This window comes from Gallus gallus, chromosome 3 (genome assembly GCF_016699485.2).
Source record: "Gallus gallus isolate bGalGal1 chromosome 3, bGalGal1.mat.broiler.GRCg7b, whole genome shotgun sequence".
Taxonomy (NCBI): domain Eukaryota; kingdom Metazoa; phylum Chordata; class Aves; order Galliformes; family Phasianidae; genus Gallus; species Gallus gallus.
In genome coordinates this window covers 79,223,702-79,243,348 of record NC_052534.1, presented here as the reverse complement: position 1 = coordinate 79,243,348, position 19,647 = coordinate 79,223,702, and the positions used below count along the sequence as shown (strand labels likewise).

Here is a 19,647-nt window from a genome sequence, read left to right as displayed (position 1 = left end):
CAATTTCTACAGCAACTTTTGCTATAAAAAAGACAATCAGTATTAGTTATGTTACTACAGACAGTTTTGCAAGGCAATGATGCGAGGTTCTTGAATGGCAAAGTAGATACCTCATGTCATTCAACTTTCAGGTTTGGTTCTTTTAAATTATATTCCCCATCTGATTCAAGATAACCCAATCTGTAAAAGTTTTCTCATCTCCTTGTTTTCCAGAAGTATGAGATGACAAACTGAACAAGCCCATGAATGTTACAGCAGTTATCAGAATAATTTAACAGTGGCTAATATAATGATGTTCCCAGTTGACACACTGGTTAGGAAACTGGGAAAAGACTGGCAGCTCTGCTCATTTGTGCAGTCCCTTAGTAAACCAAAACACTTAACAGTTGCAGCTCTGTAACAGTAACTTTGTAATCCAATTTCACACTCCAAGAGCACCTTTCCCCTGTAATCTAAATAACCCTCCAATTACCACTCTTGTCTTTTGAAGAATCAGATAGAGAACACAGGAGAAACATGCAGACACTGTAGAGATACCTCTCTCCTTGATACCTGCCTCACCCATCTTTGAGTCAAACTGATTGCCAGATTTACAATTTCCCTCACCTCACCAACGGGCAGGTTTTCCTACACAAAGCATATATTATTAGCGGCTGAGAGCTTCTGATTATCTATACTTTTCTTTACAATTCTGAAGATTTTCAATCTATTTTTTTGTGTTTGTGCCTCTTCTCCCCCTTGAATCATACATTTCAGTTTTTTCAGAGGGTTGCCCAAAGTCCCAGGCATCTGTAATTTAGATTCTGACAGCTCCTAAATGGACTTGCCTTACACACAATAAAACAAACTCAGCCTGCTCTAAACTTAAAACTCCATGAGAACCATCATCCATCTGCTGTAAGTAGTAATGGAAAGGTATCCTACCAATACAGTGAGGATATGCAACTCAACTGGTAACTGTAATCAGCAGTGAGGAACAAAGATCTGTACTTGTAGCTCCAAGCTGAGTGACCGGGTTCCCTCTTAAATTCAGTTACAGAAATCCATGCAAAAGGATCAATACTGAACTTAAGATACTGCTGTAGGAGTCTAGGTTCTCCCACAGATTTCAGTAGAATTTCTTCCTTATGAACTTTCCTGTACACTGAACATGTTAAAACTTTCTCTGGGTTAAGAGTGACTCTCCTAGCTTCAGTCCATTTCTAAAATGTCTGATCTTTGTTTGGATTTTTTTTGTTTGTTTGTTTTACCAATATATCTATGCCAGATCTCTTCTTCAGATGATCCTAATGCTGGCTTCTAAGACTGTCATTCCACTACAGCTGAAAGCTGGATGAAGCTTATTCTACAACACTCTACAAACACAATTCTACAAATTTTCTCAAGTAGTAGACAAGGTCTGAATTGCATAACAATACCTTTTTGAAGGATAAGACACATAAAGACCTACTTAATATCAAGAAGCAGAAAGGAATACCTGTTACATCCAACTTCCAGAAGAACTAGTGTAATGCAGAACAGACCACAATTGAAACCTGCACGTGGAGGAGCTCTACACAGAAAGGCTGATAGTACTCAATTAGAGCTGAGGCAGCATACAACATTGTGTGAGATCAGGTGACTCCTGAAGAGTTTTGGCCAGATTAAGAATTAGTAACACAAAAAATAAATGTGGTTTTATCTTGGTTTCCCAGGCAGGAAATAGAGTACTACAGGAGGGCCTCTGTCAACCTGTCTCTTATGTATGATCTCTGACAATGTAAACTAGCATTCCAATTTCACGTGGATGAAGCACGTAGAAAGATGACACTATGGAATACAGCCAGAAGACTTTCCACATTTTACAAATGCAGTATTTGTCCCACTAAACCGATCAGAAATTTCTCTCAACTTTTCTGGATGCAGGACCTTGGCCTATATATTACAAATGCATGCTTCAAGATGGCTTACATAAAAACGTATTAAAAGCAAAAAGTTTAGAAAGGCTGCCTTGGCATATCTGCATAAAGCATAGTAATTACCATGTTGAAGTAAGACCGGATTTTGACCCCTCTTGCCAAATCCCAAACTATGACATTTCCATCATGTCCTGCTGAGAAGAGAACTCTTGGATCAAATGGATGAGGTTCAAGTACAAACACTTCATCTTCATGGCCCTGAAATTAAAGACATAGCAAGATGAACAAGTGGATTATCTCAAATACCATTCAATATGGTAATGCCAAAAACTACACTGTTAATCTATGAAAGTGTTAAGCATGTAACAATTGCTTTGACTACACTTCATTGTTTTGGGTTTTTTTTCTTTTAAATGTACATACTATTCTCTTATTTATCCACTTGCAATTTTAGATTTTTAATAAGTATGCCAAGTATGACAGCTTCAGAACAAGCCTGTCCCACAACTTTCATCATGATTTTAAAAGACCAAACTTCAAATTTGGTATTTTGTATCTTAATGCTTTGCAGACTTAAATTCCTGATTAATATCATACCAAAACAAATTGAATTTAGAACCATTCAAGAATCAACTGTAACACTACAGTTAGATAACTACACCTCCAGAGTTAAAACTTTATTTTCTCTAGAAAGCTGCTTTTTTGTATTCATGGAATGTTGAGATTGCAGTAACAAGTGTCTGTGTTTAATGAGGATAACTCTATTAACTGTATTTCAAACATCTGCCAAAGTAGACAAAGGTCAAAAGAAACAACTGTTTCCTTCCAAAATAGCGTTTTAAGAAAAAGTCAGAAATTAGTTTCAGACATCTCAACAATGACAATTTGTAACTTTTAAGCTTCATTTTCTACAAAGCAGAAGAGATATCTTAATTACATTTAGATCGTTTAAATACATTTGCTAAAGCTGCAGAGGAACAACGTGTACAAAAGAATTTTGATGGGATACACATGAATTCTGCATTTCAGATTGCTAAATCAAGGTAGAGCACCTTACCATGAGAATATGAATGAGTTGGCCAGTGAAAGAATTCCAAACTTTCAGTGTCATGTTATTGACAGCAGTTATAACAGAATTGTCATGGCGGTCCCATGCCACCATGGTCACTTTCAGTTTTGTAATTTTATCTTCTACACCTTGTAGAGTTTGTCTAAAATGGAAGAACAACAAGAGCTTCAAAGCAATTCTGGTCTGCTAAAAAACATTATGTCCGTAACAAATGATAATACATCTGTATTTTACTTTATTATTGAGAATATCAGTATTAGTTCTTCAAGAACATGGAGGTATGAGAGATGCTACCCATTTTTTAACACACACAATCAGAAAAGAGCTATCAATTCTTAAACAATGACTAGAGTCCTCTCAATATTTTAAAGACTATGTTACATATACCAAACTAGTTTAAATCCATAGCAGTTAAGTTAGCTGAATAACAAAAATCCAAACTAGTCAATTAGTGAACAATAATTTAGCCTGGAGAATATCTGTGTTAAGTACTTATAAACACAGAAAGAAGTATTCTCATACTTTTAAATGAGTTAAAATTCTCAGGAAACAGAGTACAGCATCACCACACTTTATAACGTTTTACTATCAGCAAGTTGCACTTAATCTTGCATGCATTTTATTTTTGTCCTTATAAAAATGGAACTCTAGCCACCTGTAACGTAATCCATTAGAATGTCCCCAAATATCACCAATAAAATGGACAAAAATATAGAACCTTCCATTTGCAAGGTATGCCTGAAAGTAATGCCTCCTATTTCATTAAGTTGGCCCATGACATCAGAGGCAATGTCAGTGGTACTGCAGTAGAGGTTGAACCTTCCTGCCAATATTCTGTTCCATTTTGTTGCTGTGTGACAGATGTGACAGATGGCAGCTGATGGGCAGTCTGACAACACGGCACCTAACGTGGAAGTGCAGATGAAGCAGAAGCGTGTTTCTGCATGTAGGAAGTCAGTTGTAATTGCACTCACTGACATTCACTTACATTTGTTGAACACTGATGGGAGACCAAACAGTGGATGTGAGCATAGTGAGGTGGTGGGTGGTGTGTTTCAGCAGTGGCAACAGCAGGTCACCTCCACTGGTGCAGATTTTGAAAAGCACAGCATGCAGGCTCTTGTTCATTGCTGGCAAAAATGGACAGCTAATAGCAGTGACTATGCTGAAATGAGTGCTTTGTAGCTGAGAATTTGCTCTATCAAACAGTATTATTGTGCTCTTTGTGTCAGCTGTAGTTTCCATGGAAATAAATAGGAGGCATTACTTTCAGAGCACCCTACATTGAAATACAACACGTTACCTAATTATATATAATATACAGTTCAAAAGGACAACATGCCACTATAGCTAGATTCCTTTCTAGATACAGTGCAGAACACAGGAGTCTTTTTATAGACCAAATTCTTTCTTTCCTTTCAGTGCACCAATTTCATTATCTTTGATAAAATTGTGCTCATGCAAAAAAAGATCACATGCAGAATTGCACTTTACTCCCCTAATCAAAAGAGACAAATGAGAATTCAACTACATGGCTGAAACGAGCAGTTCAGTTTCTCTAAGAAGTTCTGCATTTTGACCATAATGAAAAAAGAATCCATTGCTATTTTTTCCAGGATCAGTTAAAACCAATAATTTTTATAGGCTACATTTTGAAGGAAAAATAACTCAGACAGTTTTTGGAGTGGTAATGTAAAGCTGACTCTCATCCAAAAGTTTTATACTCATGTTTTATTGTGCCAGCCCATACCAAGATACCTTCTGATCCAAACTTGTAAGTAAATTGTTAGAGCTTATTTAGCCATCTCTTCCACCCCTCTCTGTCTTTTAGATGTTTTTTCACAGGATTACTTTTGAATTTTTTTTTTTTTTGTATTAAATAACCTCCTTTAAACCATTCAATATGATCAGTTGATGGAAAAGGTTTACCCATTAAATTACTGTAAATCTTTCTAATAATTTAATGTTGGAAAATGTCTCCTTCATGGAAAAATAATATCTTCTACAAAGTCTTCACCTTCAAGTCTTTTTAATCACTTAGCCTACTGTACAGAAGTTTCCCATACCTACAAAGCCTTGTAAATTCTCAGATTATTCCAGCCAAGTGAGAACCCATTGCATGGCAGGTGACTTATTTGCTCTGGCACATGGTATGAAAGAATTCAAAATCCCTTTTCTGGGCATACAGATTCCACAATAATTTAAATATCACTAAAATGCAAGAAATCTCAGTCTGACCTGGTTTGCTTGGTCCAGAAGCCTATGTAAAAAGTGTATGTTTAGCCTTCAATGTGTCTTGTGCATCTTCTACTCTCTTTATCTAACCAAACTACTAATGGAGCTATTACCAGGACAAACTAATTTCCACAGTTAAATATGTAGTTAAATATTTGTTTTCATTGGACTTGGAGAGCTAGAAAAGCATATTGCACATTTAATTCATAATCATTAAAGGTGGCTTTTTTTTTTTTAATATGTCAGCAAACAAAACAAATCAATGGACTTCAAGTTCTATGGGATAACAGAACATTTTATATTACTTACCCTGATGGGCGAGTAGCCATATCTAACAAAATGCTTTTCCATTCCCTTCGCTTAAATTGCCAGATTCGTGCTGTTCCATCACGGCTTCCACTCACAAATCTAAGAAAAGGGGAAAAAAAGTTAATTAGATATTAAAGATCCTTCCCCAAAAAGTAGTGGAAGCTAGAGAACTCAGAAATCAAAAAGGTAAGCTGAAGTATAAGGGATCCAAACACTGTAAGAATGCTGTATACCAGATTAAGGTGAAAACACACTTCATGGACCAGTAAAAATTTAAAGGCCTGTAAAAAGTGGAATTTGCTTCCCTAATATGAGCCGCCCCTTACAAACTAATAGCACTTGGATCCATAGTGCACCTTGCATAGCTACCACACTGCTCTGGCATTGGGACTTAAAAGCCCAGTGAGCACTGTAATGCTGTAATTCACCTATCACTGCATGTAAAGCTACAGAAGTAATTTAAGAGGTGAAGAAACTGAAGTGCAAGGAGACCTGCAAGCTGAACTAGTCTCAATTTAAAACAAGCAAAATCTATTACAATACTTATCTGAACAACTCTCTCTGAACAGCTGCAAACAAGCTTGAGCTTCTTCCCTACCTTTTTCTTCCCCTTGTTTGGGGGTCAGAAGAAAGAAAAAGAGATGGACAGAGGAACACAACGCATCTTGCTTTGCAACTGCTTGCTTTCCAATAAAAGTTTATGTTACAGCATCATTTGCATGAAATATCAGAAATTACACAATAAATCGAGGTACTTTCTTCAGCATTCTTCACATCTAAAATCCAGATCTTCAGTGAAGCATTTAAAAAGGGTAGCTAAACAAAACCTTGTCTGATTTTGTTCAATAGTTCTTCTATTATCCAACAATCACTTAACTGAGAATATATACACATATTAATAAAAAAAAAGTATTCCTATTTTCCTTAATTTGCACAATTCATTGCAACGAAGACCGGTGTAAAACTGAAAGATATTATTTAAAACTAATTATAGATGCTTTCTATGTTGAGGTTCATATAGTAAAACCAGTTTTTTCTAACTACATCAAGAAGCTGATATTTACAAATTTCCAAGTCAAAAGACTAGCTGTGAATAAATAAATGTTTTGCTTACCTGCTACTACTATTAGAAAACTGAATGCTGTCAACTTTGTCCTATACAAAAAAAAAAATTATCAAAAGTGATTCCAAACCAAACAAAATCATTATTTAAATCAAATACATATGTAATTTTAATAAAGTATTTACAGTATGAAACTCCAACTCTGATATCTTCTCTGGCTGACCTGATCCAAAGAAATAAACCCTAATGATGTGATCTGTACTCCCAGTAGCCAGAAACATTCCACCTGAGAAAAGAAAACACAGGTAAGTCATAATAACAAAAATGGGCAAGCTAACGATATTACAGAATTTTCAGATGTGCCTAAGATTAAATATTTATATTTATTCTCTTAAATATACAGCTGTATCTCATTTCAGTTTTGTCTACAGCTGTCCCTTCAGTAAAACCAAATGAGTTTAGAAACTCAAAAGTTTAACTTGTGTTGAATTACCTCACATTTGTTGTCACATAAATAGGCATCTGGAGACCTATCCAAAAGGTTAGGTAACTATAGTGATTTGTTTGCGACTCGGCTCTTACTGGCCTCAATCTTAAAGTGAATAGAATGGAAAAAGAGCTCCAGTAATTCTCAAAATACTTCTCTGCCATTTTACTATTTTATCTCATTGTTTACACTGCATTCTTCACCAACTGCCAGCTCCAGGAATCAATGAAATGCAGAGCATAAGAACCTGTTAATCAACGTCTTCTTAATAAAACCCCTATAGATTCCGTTTTAGATACCATTTTAGACAAAGTTGACTTTCAGAACTGCTTTGAGGAAAAAGGTTTTACCACTTTTTAAAGAACTGCGGTCAAGAAACCTCCTTTCAACATGTTATGCTCAACTGTCGTCCAGAAATTCCACATCACCAAAAGTTAATGCACAGATTCTGAACATTATTAATATTTAGCATTTATTTCAGTAACCATTTTAACTCAGTGTTACAGTAACTGCATTAGACTTTACTTTATTCTCCAAATGGTTTCTTAAACTGAGACAACGATGAAATAAATCAATAAATCATAATCTTTTACCAGCACTAAAAGAAGAGCAGATCATTTGCACTCCGGGCCGAGGGCGTTCCGTAAACTTTGTTGGCCTTGGACTACAATAAAAGAAACAGTTAAATAATTTCCTAATATGGCTTCAGAAGAAAAAAAAATAGAATCTTAGAAATAAAGCACAGAGAGACAAAATTAAATATGACAGAACAGATGGCTGCCCATCTATAAACCATTTGCTGTGACTATGCTTCATGATCTGATCTTCAGGAAACTAAGGCATACATATGGACCAAGCAATTACATGTATCACTCAGAACTGTGCCACAACCTAAATCCCACGTCTCTCTCCCCTCAAATATTGACATAGAAAACATTTTCCTTTCAGTCACCTGTAAAGTGGAAGAGAAGACACCAGAGCCAGTTACCCAAGGTTCAGTTTTAAACCACTGAGTATATCAGAGCTCTGGTTTCCTCCTGCTGAACGTGGCTGCTTTTACTAAGAGAAAGAAACAAAGCTTGGCACTCTTTGTAGGAAAATACACACACAAGAAAATGTAAATAAATTTGATGTTTTTTTTTTTTTTTTTTACAGTGTTAGAAATTAAGAGTTTATTCAGAAAGCACGTATTATTTGCACGTAGCAGTAGTTCCAGATAGCCCCCACAGAACGTTACAATAATGCCTGGAAGCATTAAAGAAATTCTACTTCATGCACTGTGCTTCCTCTCTCAGGTATTTCAGTATCTGATGTGCAAGCAGAACTAACGCATCAATAACTTGGCACTTTAAGAGCGCACGTATAAAAACAAAACTAAATCGGGTCCTTCAATCACTTCGGTTCTGCTCATATACTGCAGCAACCCCAGATCAGTAGGTGGTCTTGCACAGTATACCATCTGCAAACTTCAGTCCTTAAAGAATAAACTTGCTTGAGAACAGCAGCATTACACCCACAAGTGTCATCACTAAAGGTCTGTTTAACATAAAAGAATGCATATTCATGATTTATCTAAAATTTTCTCTTTTCAAATCAAAATGGCTTTTTTTTTTCAGCTGAAGGCAGATGCGTAAGAGACCTTTCTCCACCTATCAGCTATTGCTATCTCAAAGAAAGTAGTAAGCATTAAACCTTAACGGGGTTTATATATAAACTAAGGTATTAAACATGCTGTGAATAGCAGTTAAGAAATCTTTCTCCAACTTGTCCATTCAGTACAGGTCGTTTCTGTGAACCTTCCTTCAGGAGCTAAGATTACTCCTAACATCTCCCTGCCAGAAGTCTTTGCAAGATACATTAAACAAGACAGATCTATCACACAAAACAGTTCAAGTCCTTCTTAAGTGAGATACTAACTTAAAATGAACTATCAGATGATTCAATATGCAGCTTACATAACATGGAGCAAGTGTAAATAGATAAATAGGCTGCTGTTTTCTTCCACTGTGGTTTGTGGACTCTGCCTTTGGAGTTAGGATAGCTGCAAAACAGAGCAAGTATGCACTTATGTTCTAGTTTGGATAATCAAATTCTCCAGCTTACATCTCTCTAATGTGTGCTATTTTAGGCATTAGGAAACAAGATTATGGCATTCTTTGACACTACAGAAGACCGCAATCTATATGACAAACTGGAGAATCAATAACTTGGGGAAGTAAGGGAGGTGGACAAAAGGATAACATCTGGAAATATACCGAAATAAAGTTAATTGTTATGCTTTAACAAGCCTTCTCACTTCAATTATACAAGCAGTTGAAAGACACTAAGATACCTTCAACACTTCACAGGTCCAGGAAAGCTCTGGTAAACCATTTTCCTCCCAAGATGAGAGGCTTCCATCAAAACACAACCTGAACTAAGAGCGGCAGCCAAAAAAACAATTTGTACTATTTGCCTCAATCAAGGACAACAATTCCCCATATAAGCAGCTCACAATTCATCTTCAGTGCACCCTCCTGGTGCAGGAATGGTTACACAACCCAAGCCATGCAGCCTAACCTCACTCTGGGCAAATAGCGGCTTAAGCAAGATTTCTCCAAAAAAACTCTTCCAAATTGAATCTTGGTTTACAAGCCACCAACGGAACATGGTCCAGCATATGTGCACCATAGTGTATGACCAGTTCCCTTAACACGATCTGCTTTCTGCACAAAAATGCAAATTCTAAGTATGCTATGACCTTGAAGACAGTTGAGATATTAACGTCTTCTTGTCCAAAATAAGCATCATAGAATGGCCTGGGTTGAAAAGGACCACAATGATCATCGAGTTCCAACTCCCCTGCTATGTGCAGGGTCACCAACCACCAGACCAGGCTGTCCAGAGCCACATCCAGCCTGGCCTTGAATGCCTCCAGGGATGGGGCATCCACAACCTCCTTGGGCAACCTGTTCCAGTCTGTCACCATCCTCTGAGTGAAAAACGTCCTCATAATATCCAACCTAAACCTCCCCTGTCTCAGTTTAAAACCATTCCCCCCTGTCCTATCACTACCCACCCTTGTAAAGAGACATACCCCCCCCTCCTGTTTATATGGCCCTTTCAAATATTGGAAGGCTATGAGGTCCCGGGAGCCTTCTCTTCTCCAAGCTAAACAAGCCCAGTTCCCTCAACCTTTCTTCATAGGAGAGGTGTCAAAATCATCAGCATATTTTGCTGAAGTTTTTTTTTTTTTTTTAATTTTTTTTTTTTTAAATAGAGCAGACAAAAAGCAGTATAGTGAGTTCCTCTATCCAAATCCGTGAGACAATTCTGCTGCACTTGGTCTGCCAATAACAGACCAGCACTGGAAACTCAAGATCCAAATAGGTGGCATAAAAATAACAAGAAAACACAGCATCTTCCTTGAAGTACTTATGAAAATATTTTGCAGAGCAAGTAACTTAACTTTTGTGCACTGATAGCAATTCTACCTCATACTTGAGGCAATTATCCATCAAGTTCTGATGACCCAGGGCTGATATTCTCCTCTCCCTACTGTCACTTAAAACGGGATGCAACTCTTGTTTCTTCTACTCTATCCCAGAATAGTAACAGAGACTAAATGTGGGGGAAGCTGTTGATCACTTTATTTCTTATTTATTTCCCTTTGAACCACTTTCATTCACCTCTTTATCTACAGAAACAACTACCTTACCCTTTCTCTATTAAGAAACAACAATAACATGACTGGAATGTTACAGCCTCCGGCCATACCCTCTAACTGCCTGGTCAGGAAGCTCTTCACTGAAAGAACAGGAGCACACAGGTGGCTCCATGCAAGTGAACATCATGAACCCACACCAGTCACAAAAGCATATGAACAGAGTTTATCATTCTCCTTTGAGCAACACTAAGAATTTTGTGGTCAGCCATTCATTCTATGGCACAAAAATCTACTGTAAAGTATCTTTCTGCAGTTTATGAAAACAGAGCTGTTGCCAAAAATCTCCTGTTTGGGCCTTATATGTAAACTAAACATTGAACATGTCTCAATGAATGAAGTTATCCAAACAAGGGGAGACCAACATAGGATGCTTCTGGTTTCAGAGATACAATTAATATAGCAACAGAGCTGCTGGCAAATAGATTGCAGGAATCCTCATGTTTACAAGGGTAAAACAAATAAACATTTGCAAGGAAAAAACAATAGAACCGCCAGGATAAGGCCTATAAGAAAAAAAAAATACAAATCAACAACAACAAACACACACACAAAAATACCTCACAATGGGCCTTAGGAATAAGATTCCTCTTTCTTTTGACACTGTTTTACTGCTACTACTCATTTTCCCCCAGCACATCACTGAACGGATGTGGAAGGAATATGCCATGTTCTTACAGTTATGGAAGTAGATCTAGATCTAAAGGTGTAAGGAAAAGCAATCAAAGAATAACAGAATCATAGAGGTTACAAGTGACCCCTGGTCAGACATCTAGTCTGACCCTCCAGCTAAAGCAGGTTCCCTACAGTAGGATGCACGGGAAAGCATCAAGTGGGTTTTGAGTATCTCCAGAGAAAGAGACTCCACAGCCTCTCTAGGAAGCTTGTTCCAGTGCTTGGTAACTCTCAAAGGGCTAATTGCCTCATCTAAAACTATGACAATCCTTACCTATTATTGAAGCAGAGTGTCCATGAACATGGCCTCCTGGTGAAAAACTACACTGGATTCCTAGTTTTACAGTATCATTAACATGATTTATGATGATCACAGTTAGAAATGTTTATAGTTTAGAAAACTAAGTAGAACCTCCTGTAACTAACAAGGCTAAGAAGAGAGACATGGAGACTTTACTGAGTGTGCAACTATTTCAGTATAACTACGTAACATACAACTATGTTCCAGTCCTAGAAGACACTAATATTTCTTATTCAGATTTCGTATATAAGATTTAGCTTTCATGAAAAAGCATGAAGTACTTCAAATGCATAACAGCTATACTAAATTGGAACAAATACCTAAGAATAGCATCCCACCTCCAGCTGTAGCCAAAACTGGGCGTGTAAGAACAGGAAAAATACAGTGATAACTTTCAGTTTCTTCATTTAAGCTTTCGACACGTATAATAATCTATGACAAGGAGTTCCATAAATTAACTGCATGTTAAGAGCCACCTCCTTCTGACTGTAAATTAGCTAGTTACAGTTGATACCCTCTAGCACAAAAAGAGCCAACAGCCAACTAATTATTATACAACCTCTTCAGGACACTCACAGATGTACAGGTTTTACTCATTTCATGCACTCATTTTCCAGACTGAAAAGACATAGGTAGGTTGCTCCAAAAGTAATGCCTCCTATTTATTTCTATGGAAACCACAACAGATATAAACGGCAAAATGACACTACTTGATAGAGCACGTTCTGTTACAAATAATAAAATAAAAAAATTAGGAAATCCAACACAGTCAGCACCATTAGTTCATCATTGGCAAAAATGTACAACAAGACCTTGCATGCTACACTTGCAAAAGCCTGCAACAGCAGAAGTGACCCACTGTTTCAGATCAGCTATGATGGTATTGTTGCTAGGAAAGTGTTGCCCACGTAGTCTGTCCCTCTTTGGCCCCAACAGGCAGAAGTCTGGAGGCATCAAATCCAAACTATAACGTGTGTGTGGTAGGACAGTCTCCAACCAAGACTGGAAACGTACTCTACAGTACTCAAACTGGTATAGGACTCAGCGTCATCATGTTTCAAAAGAAAAGTTGTCTTTGGCTTGATGCTTTAAGTTCAAACCTTCAGCACAATTAGTGTTGCGATATAGCAGTCAGAATTGATGGTTTGTCCAGATTCCAGAAAATTCTGGTGGGTCACCTCTTTCCTATCCCTAAAGACAGGGCATATCACTTTACCCATTGAGGGCTACACCTTCAGTGCCAAATTCACACGTCCCCACTCCATGGATTGCTCATTTTAACTCCAGCTCACAGTGGTAACACCACATCTTGTCGCTATTAATGATGCAATCCAAGAAACCGCCACCTTCAGCCTTGTATTGGTTCAACAGATCCTAACAAATTTGTATGTGGTGTACTGAATGGATCCGCCTAGCACACACTTCGTGATATTCCAATGTTGCCACCATTGTTCCCAATGCACTCAAGCTAATCTTCAGCTTCAAAGATCCCTGTTCATAATCCACCTTTTAGCATGGATGAGCTGATTGAGATGCTCTTCATTGAGTGGTGTCACAGCTGTGCATGATGGTTCAGAACACAGTTCGTCTTCCATGTTGCCATTGCCACTGTTGAAACGCACCACCCCACTGCGCTCACATCCACTGTTCGGTCTCCATAAACATTCAGCAAATGTCAGTGAATGTCAGTGGGTGCCATTTTTTCTGCATGGAGAAATTTAGTGACACACTTTGGCTTCATATGGACTTCCATCTCAGACACCATTTTGTTAGACTGCCCCTCAGCTGTCATCTGTCACGACAACAAAATGTAATGGAATAGCCGCAGGAAGGTTCAACCTGTACTGCCATACCACCAACATCCACCTCTGACATCATGGGCCAACATAATAAAATAGGAGGCATTACTTTCAGAGTAGACCTCATAGTTTAAAGGGTCCCTCTATCTTCTCAAACTCAACATAGAAAATACCAGAAGAACAGTTGTTAAGAACAGTACAAGTTTCACTCACAAAGATACTCTGCACTCTCCTGTTGAGCAACATGAATTGCTGCATGACTTGGGTTAGGAGACTACCTCCTTTAAATTCCGTGAGATGCAACTGAACTGCACTTTCTTTAAATTCGTTTCAGACACTCTTCTGTGGCTATTTACACATGAAAGCATTATTTAAAAAAAAAAAAAACTTAATTCTTTTAATATTTTCTGAGTGTTAAAATTTGCATTCTACATTTACGTAACACCATGGATAGGAATTGAGAATCCTCCACCATAACTGAAACCAGCTCACTCTTTTTTTTTTCTTGTAAAAACTTCAAGACAAATTCCATCTAACTCCATGATTCACCCAAATATTCATCTCCCAGCTTATATAGCGTAAGCCATTTAAGTCTCATTAATTCTACCACTCTCTAATTAGGAAAAGGGAAAGGATCCTTGCTCAAAACTGAATTATCAGTGATTATTAACTATTTCCAATTTTACGCTCCAGATGTTTTGCAATTAAGAAGGAGAAAAAGCATTTGAAAGCTACTGAAGAAGTTATTTTTAATACTTATAATAAAAAACAAATTGAGGGCTCTGGCAAGACTTTTCGTATCTTATCCTCTGAAGGCAGAAACTTCAGAGTCAACTTCATCCACCAATACACAGCCCACGAGTGACACCCTCCTTAACATGCTACAGTAAAGAGCAACTAAAAACAGGTTTTAGAGAGAAGAAAACAAGAGACAACCAAACCAAAATCAACTCCGTCTAATTTCTTTCTAGGACATTACCTCCTCCCACTAAACCTTATATTCTCAAGTCCAAATTGCAATCATAGCACATTCTGTCAAAATTTTCATTTCATCTGGGCCTAAGAGATGAGAATAGAAAATAAAAAAGCCAACTTTGACATCACGTCACTTATTAATAGAGTCACAGGAAAAAGTGGTTGTATATTGATTTAACCATACAAAAACCCTCAATAGTTACTTATGTTCTTAACTTAGCCCTTAAGAGACAAGCAAACAAGCTTGTCTCTTATAGCAACCTCCAGAAATGGATCAATCCAACTATGGCAGAGACAGTGAAACAACCAGTGACAAGACTTTTCTACAACATTTGTATATCATTCTTAATCACATACAAAGAAATAGCAATAAATAAAACAAAGACCAACTTGATTTTAAGAGTGCCAGCATCCCACAGCCAAAAGCATATTGTTCCATCTGCCCCGGTTGAAGACAAGTATCTCTTTGAGCCACTGCATAGTGGAGAGAACTGGAAGGGGGAACAAGGAGAAAAAAAAGACGAAAAGGTCAATACTCCGACAACACAGTGCTTCTCAGAATAACTTTCTCCCTTCAGAACAACCTTCCTGGGTTGCTTGAAAAGCACTGTGGCTTCTCCTTCCCCACAGTCCAAACTGTACAATATCAAGCAACTCCAAACAGGAAGCTGAGCAAACTGTTCAGCAGTGACTGCAGTTTTTACTCACCATACTGGTACTCAGAATCACAGTCTGCAAAGCAATCATACTTCGTAACAGAACTGTCCACATGCACCATGCAATTTTAAGAAATTTTCTTGTTTATTTTTCCCTCCCACAAATAGATTATGCCTGGCATTTTGCAATGATCAGATACTGTGACAATAAATGTGTCATTTTTGCAACAAGTACGATGAAAATGTCTTCTTCCTTCACAGCTCAGTTGCCCCATAGACGTTATTATTATATGGAATGTTCTCAAGTGGTTTCTTTTTCAGTCAAAAAACACATGTTGCTACTTAGGTGACTTTGCAAAGCAAAAACCTACCTGCAATGATGTTATAGATGCACTGTGGCCCTGCAGAACTGCTAAGGGTGCACAAGTTCGAAGGCACCAAACTCGGATCATTTTATCACAGCTTCCAGCAGCTATCATGGTGTTCTCGTAGTTCACCGCCATATCAGATATTTCGGCTGCATGCCCTCTCAGGGTAGCCAACAACCTGCCATCATCTGTTGCCCAGATTTTTACAAGGCAATCGTCTGATCCCTAGAAATAAGGTAGAAATCATTAGCTGTTTCTATCGTACAGTTCAATTAGGCAAAACTCAAGATACTGAGCATTAGATTTTTTCTGAACAGAAAAATGATTCTGATAACTATTCCCTTAATCTAAAAAAATTTGCTCTGTATCCTGGTTCACAGAAAATCTTATGCAATGAGATGCTGCTTTCCAAAACAGCTGTTCTAAAGACACAACAAGGGAAGCGGGGCAGGACTCTAGGGACAAAGAACATGCAATAAAAATCCTGTGCAAAGCAAATATCAGTATCACATTAATCCCCGTCTCCCAACTGTTGGAATCATCTCATCAGGTTTTACGTGAGAAAAAAGTTAGCTTAGACAACCATGCAGAATGAAGGTCTGAAGCAGACACAAAGTCCGAGGACAATCGTCTCATTCCCCTGTCTGCATGCATATTGTATACACTAGAATTCTTGTTTCAATTTCTTCTTGAAGCTCTGCAGTTCAGAAGAAATTACCTCAGAAAGCCAAGCTTGGGAAACACCAATATTCCTGAGTTTGAAATTGCCAAAACCCGAAGTAAGCTGTTCTAAGAGGATGCTACTCTGTTAGTTTGTACTTTATTTTAGCCTGAACTTTTCTCCCCCATACCTAAAGCAGCTAAAACAGGAACCACTGAAAACAACAACAAAAATAAAACTAACACTCTCCACCAATAAATCTGCACAAAGGCCCAGCCTTTCCTTTACCTCTACACTCCACACCTCAGGCACGTTAGAACACTTTACTAGCAGGTATCATTTTCCAGAACTTTGAACAGAGCCAAAACAGTTTTTTGAGCATTTATTTTCAGTTTTTCCCAATATTATCATTACTGCATTGCCATTAGAAATGAGTTTAAAAAAATCACGCATTCCAGCAGCAGGCAGAATATAAGTTCTGTAATTTCTCTGAGTTTTACCTGAAGTAGGACCTCGCTGGACGTTTTACCCACAATGCAGAAGCAAAAGTATATATTAATCCAATTATTTGTCACGAATCTCAAAATTCCTTCTGAATTACCCCCAATTTCTTCAAATTTTATCTCACAAATTGTAACAAATATCTGCCGTTTTTGGTTTTTGCTACACCGCGTTAGATTGCATGGCCATGAAAGCCAAGTGCTGAATAATTTAAATTCTGTTAATTTTATCTCCTCCTCTGCATCAAACCCTTGAAGCAGTCACTTTCTTCCATATCACTTTTCCTTTTTTTTTTTTTATTCAGACCCACTGAGGTAAGATCCAATGCGTGAACCTACTACACATTTGATCTACCATTATTGCAGCATTGAGTTCATCTCAAACATCCGCACAAAGGAAGTATACCGCTTTCAGGAAAATTTTTTATTCTATAGGTAAAATCAGGGACTCCCCAGTTAAGAACTTCTAGAAGAAGAAAGACCACCCAAGGATTTCTTAAATACTGTTGCAGCTGTTAAAATGCATTTAAGTGTAGTTGTGAGCATTTAATGCTTTTGAAAAGGCTCCAAATCTCACTCGTATTGAGTACCTTTATGCAGGCTAGTTTTACTTATCAGCTGATTTAATCACTTTAAGTTACCAAGAAACCAAAGAGTAGAAAAATAACAGGGAAATACACTCAGTAGTGTATACTTTCAGACTTACCCCAATGCACAATTTAACAGGCTCCGAACTTGCTGTTTAGAGCTTACAAACAAGAGTTAAAAGAAAAAAGGGCAGCATTTTTTCCTCTAAGCTGTAAGTTTTAAGCAGATTGTTTTAGTCCCTTTGCTTCCTTAAAATGAACATACAAGCAGGCTATAAAGCACCCATACTTACTCAACTAAGAAGTTCCTTGTTTTTCCTAGATTTAAATTTACACTTCTGTGCTTAAAAACAGTTTCAAACTCTACATGGAGCCCAAACATTTAATTAAAAATTCTCATGCCCCCAAAGCAAGAGCCATCAGTGCACCAGTATCTTCAAGTCCTAAACATTCTTCAAAAGTTTATACTGTACTTTTCAAGTACTGATGTACTACAGCAAGTTTTATAAATGACAAGAGCCCTTAACAGAAAATGAAATATGCCTTTGCTACAGATTTTTATTACAAGAGGGTTTTTCTGACAGCTCCCTGGGCCTGAGAATGTTTAACTAAAATTTGGCCGGTAACATTACCTACTTAATGCAACAATGGTCTGAAAAGCACTATGAGCTCACTCTGTTCTACACTGATTACACTGTAAGATTTGGAGCATGAAAAAGCTTGCATATTTGTCTTAAAAGTATAGTTACAACAACAAAGAAGCAACCAAAACACAGAGGAGATAAAAAAAGGGGTGGAGTGAGTGAAATTAATGATGATAGATATGATAAATAATACTTTCACCCACAAAACAGAGACTTGAAGCAAGAAGAGAATAGGGATCCCAAAACTTCCAAAGAAACTCAAAACCTCCAGACACTCCAGGAGAGTGGGGACGGAAAACACTCACAAGTGGATTAATCTCTTATGCAAAGCAATAAATGCATGAGAACAGAGCCAAGCCATTAACATTAATTACTTGCATCACAGTGTAGAAGTCTCAAACCACCAGCCCCATTTTTCTTGGAGCTGCACAAGTAACACCGTCTACAGCACTGTACGTATCACATGAAACATGCTTCTGCAGTTCTCACATCGTAAGGATCAACATTATGAATAAGCTATTCACTATCAGCTTGCAGCCATTCTACTGGATGAACAGATTGCTCAAAGAAAATAAGTAAACAAATAAAAGACAACCCAATAAACTAAACCTTGCATTACAAGACCCCTAAAAAGCTGCGTGCAGAATGTAATTGATGGAGAGCAATCTGTGCATAGATAAAGAGAGACGTAAAAGAGTCAGAAACAAGGCGGGGGGAAGAAAACCAAAGAAACAGAGAAAAAGAATGCTAGCTTTAGGACCTAACGCCACCTGGAGAAACCTCAGAGGTCTATTTAACAGCAAACTGAGGAAAGCAGATCAGCATAAAATCAAACTGCTTCCTACCAGCTGGCTCCAGGACAGCTATAGAGGCATGTGTTGTACCTCTCCCTTGTAGAGGAAAATTAAACTGTTAGCGAGTCTCAGTAAGAAAAATGACTAAGGTAAGTTATAAATTCTGTAGCATCTTGGCAAGATAGTAATATTAGAGCTCAAATAAATCCATGAGATTCTGTCTGAATTGAATGGGATAATTCACAACTCTTAAAATACTGTTCCAGTTCTACCAGCAAGGGCATCAGCTTACAACACAGCTTCTGTTTCCAAGGTTATGTCTGCAACTGCTACAAATTATGTGCCTATTAAAAGCATTTGTCAAAAACAAATCCTAGAACAGGCTCAGCCCCTACAGAGAACTGATGACAGCATTACTAAGGTATGGAGTAAAACTGGTTCACTTTCCTACCATTAACAGAGACTTGTGGGCTGCAGTGAAACTGCCAAAAAACATACAGATTGGTCCCTTTCTAACCACAGGTTATTACACTCCCCTGCTTATTATTATTCCCTAGAAAGAGGATCTCAGGGGAGACAGGAAGATAAAGATGAGGGAAATAACACTGGCAACTGTCTGATTTGGAAGGATCAAGCAATACAAGAACCAGAGAAGGCAATGCCTGTCCCTACCACTAGGACAGTTCCAAGAGATCCAAAACAGTCTCAGAAATAGTAAGGTTTCTTCCACTGAAGGCTGACAGTTCTTTCAGGTGTGTCTTCGCAAGTAATGTAGCTGTATTCATTGCAGTTAATTTGAAAATAGAAATCACCAAGACACCCCAGTTTGTATACTGGAAATATCTTTGTATATGCAGAAAAAAAAAAACCATCTTAGTGGCTGATCTTTAGAAATCTCTTGTGAAATCTTTAACAGAAGGTAA

At 37.7% G+C, this 19,647-nt stretch overlaps 1 protein-coding gene across 2 annotated transcripts in view; it reads right to left on the bottom strand.

Moving 5' to 3' along the window:
* PHIP (pleckstrin homology domain interacting protein) overlaps positions 1 to 19,647 on the bottom strand; it is a 104,556-nt gene that overhangs the window by 62,480 nt on the left and 22,429 nt on the right. For both annotated transcript variants that reach the window (XM_040697732.2, XM_040697733.1), the window contains exons 8-15: positions 15,542 to 15,763; positions 14,905 to 15,005; positions 7,655 to 7,725; positions 6,760 to 6,860; positions 6,626 to 6,666; positions 5,512 to 5,610; positions 2,956 to 3,109; positions 2,022 to 2,156 (exon numbers count right to left, since the gene is read on the bottom strand). In XM_040697732.2, coding sequence (XP_040553666.1) covers positions 2,022 to 2,156; positions 2,956 to 3,109; positions 5,512 to 5,610; positions 6,626 to 6,666; positions 6,760 to 6,860; positions 7,655 to 7,725; positions 14,905 to 15,005; positions 15,542 to 15,763 — 924 coding nt within the window. The remainder of the gene's footprint in view (positions 1 to 2,021; positions 2,157 to 2,955; positions 3,110 to 5,511; positions 5,611 to 6,625; positions 6,667 to 6,759; positions 6,861 to 7,654; positions 7,726 to 14,904; positions 15,006 to 15,541; positions 15,764 to 19,647) is intronic.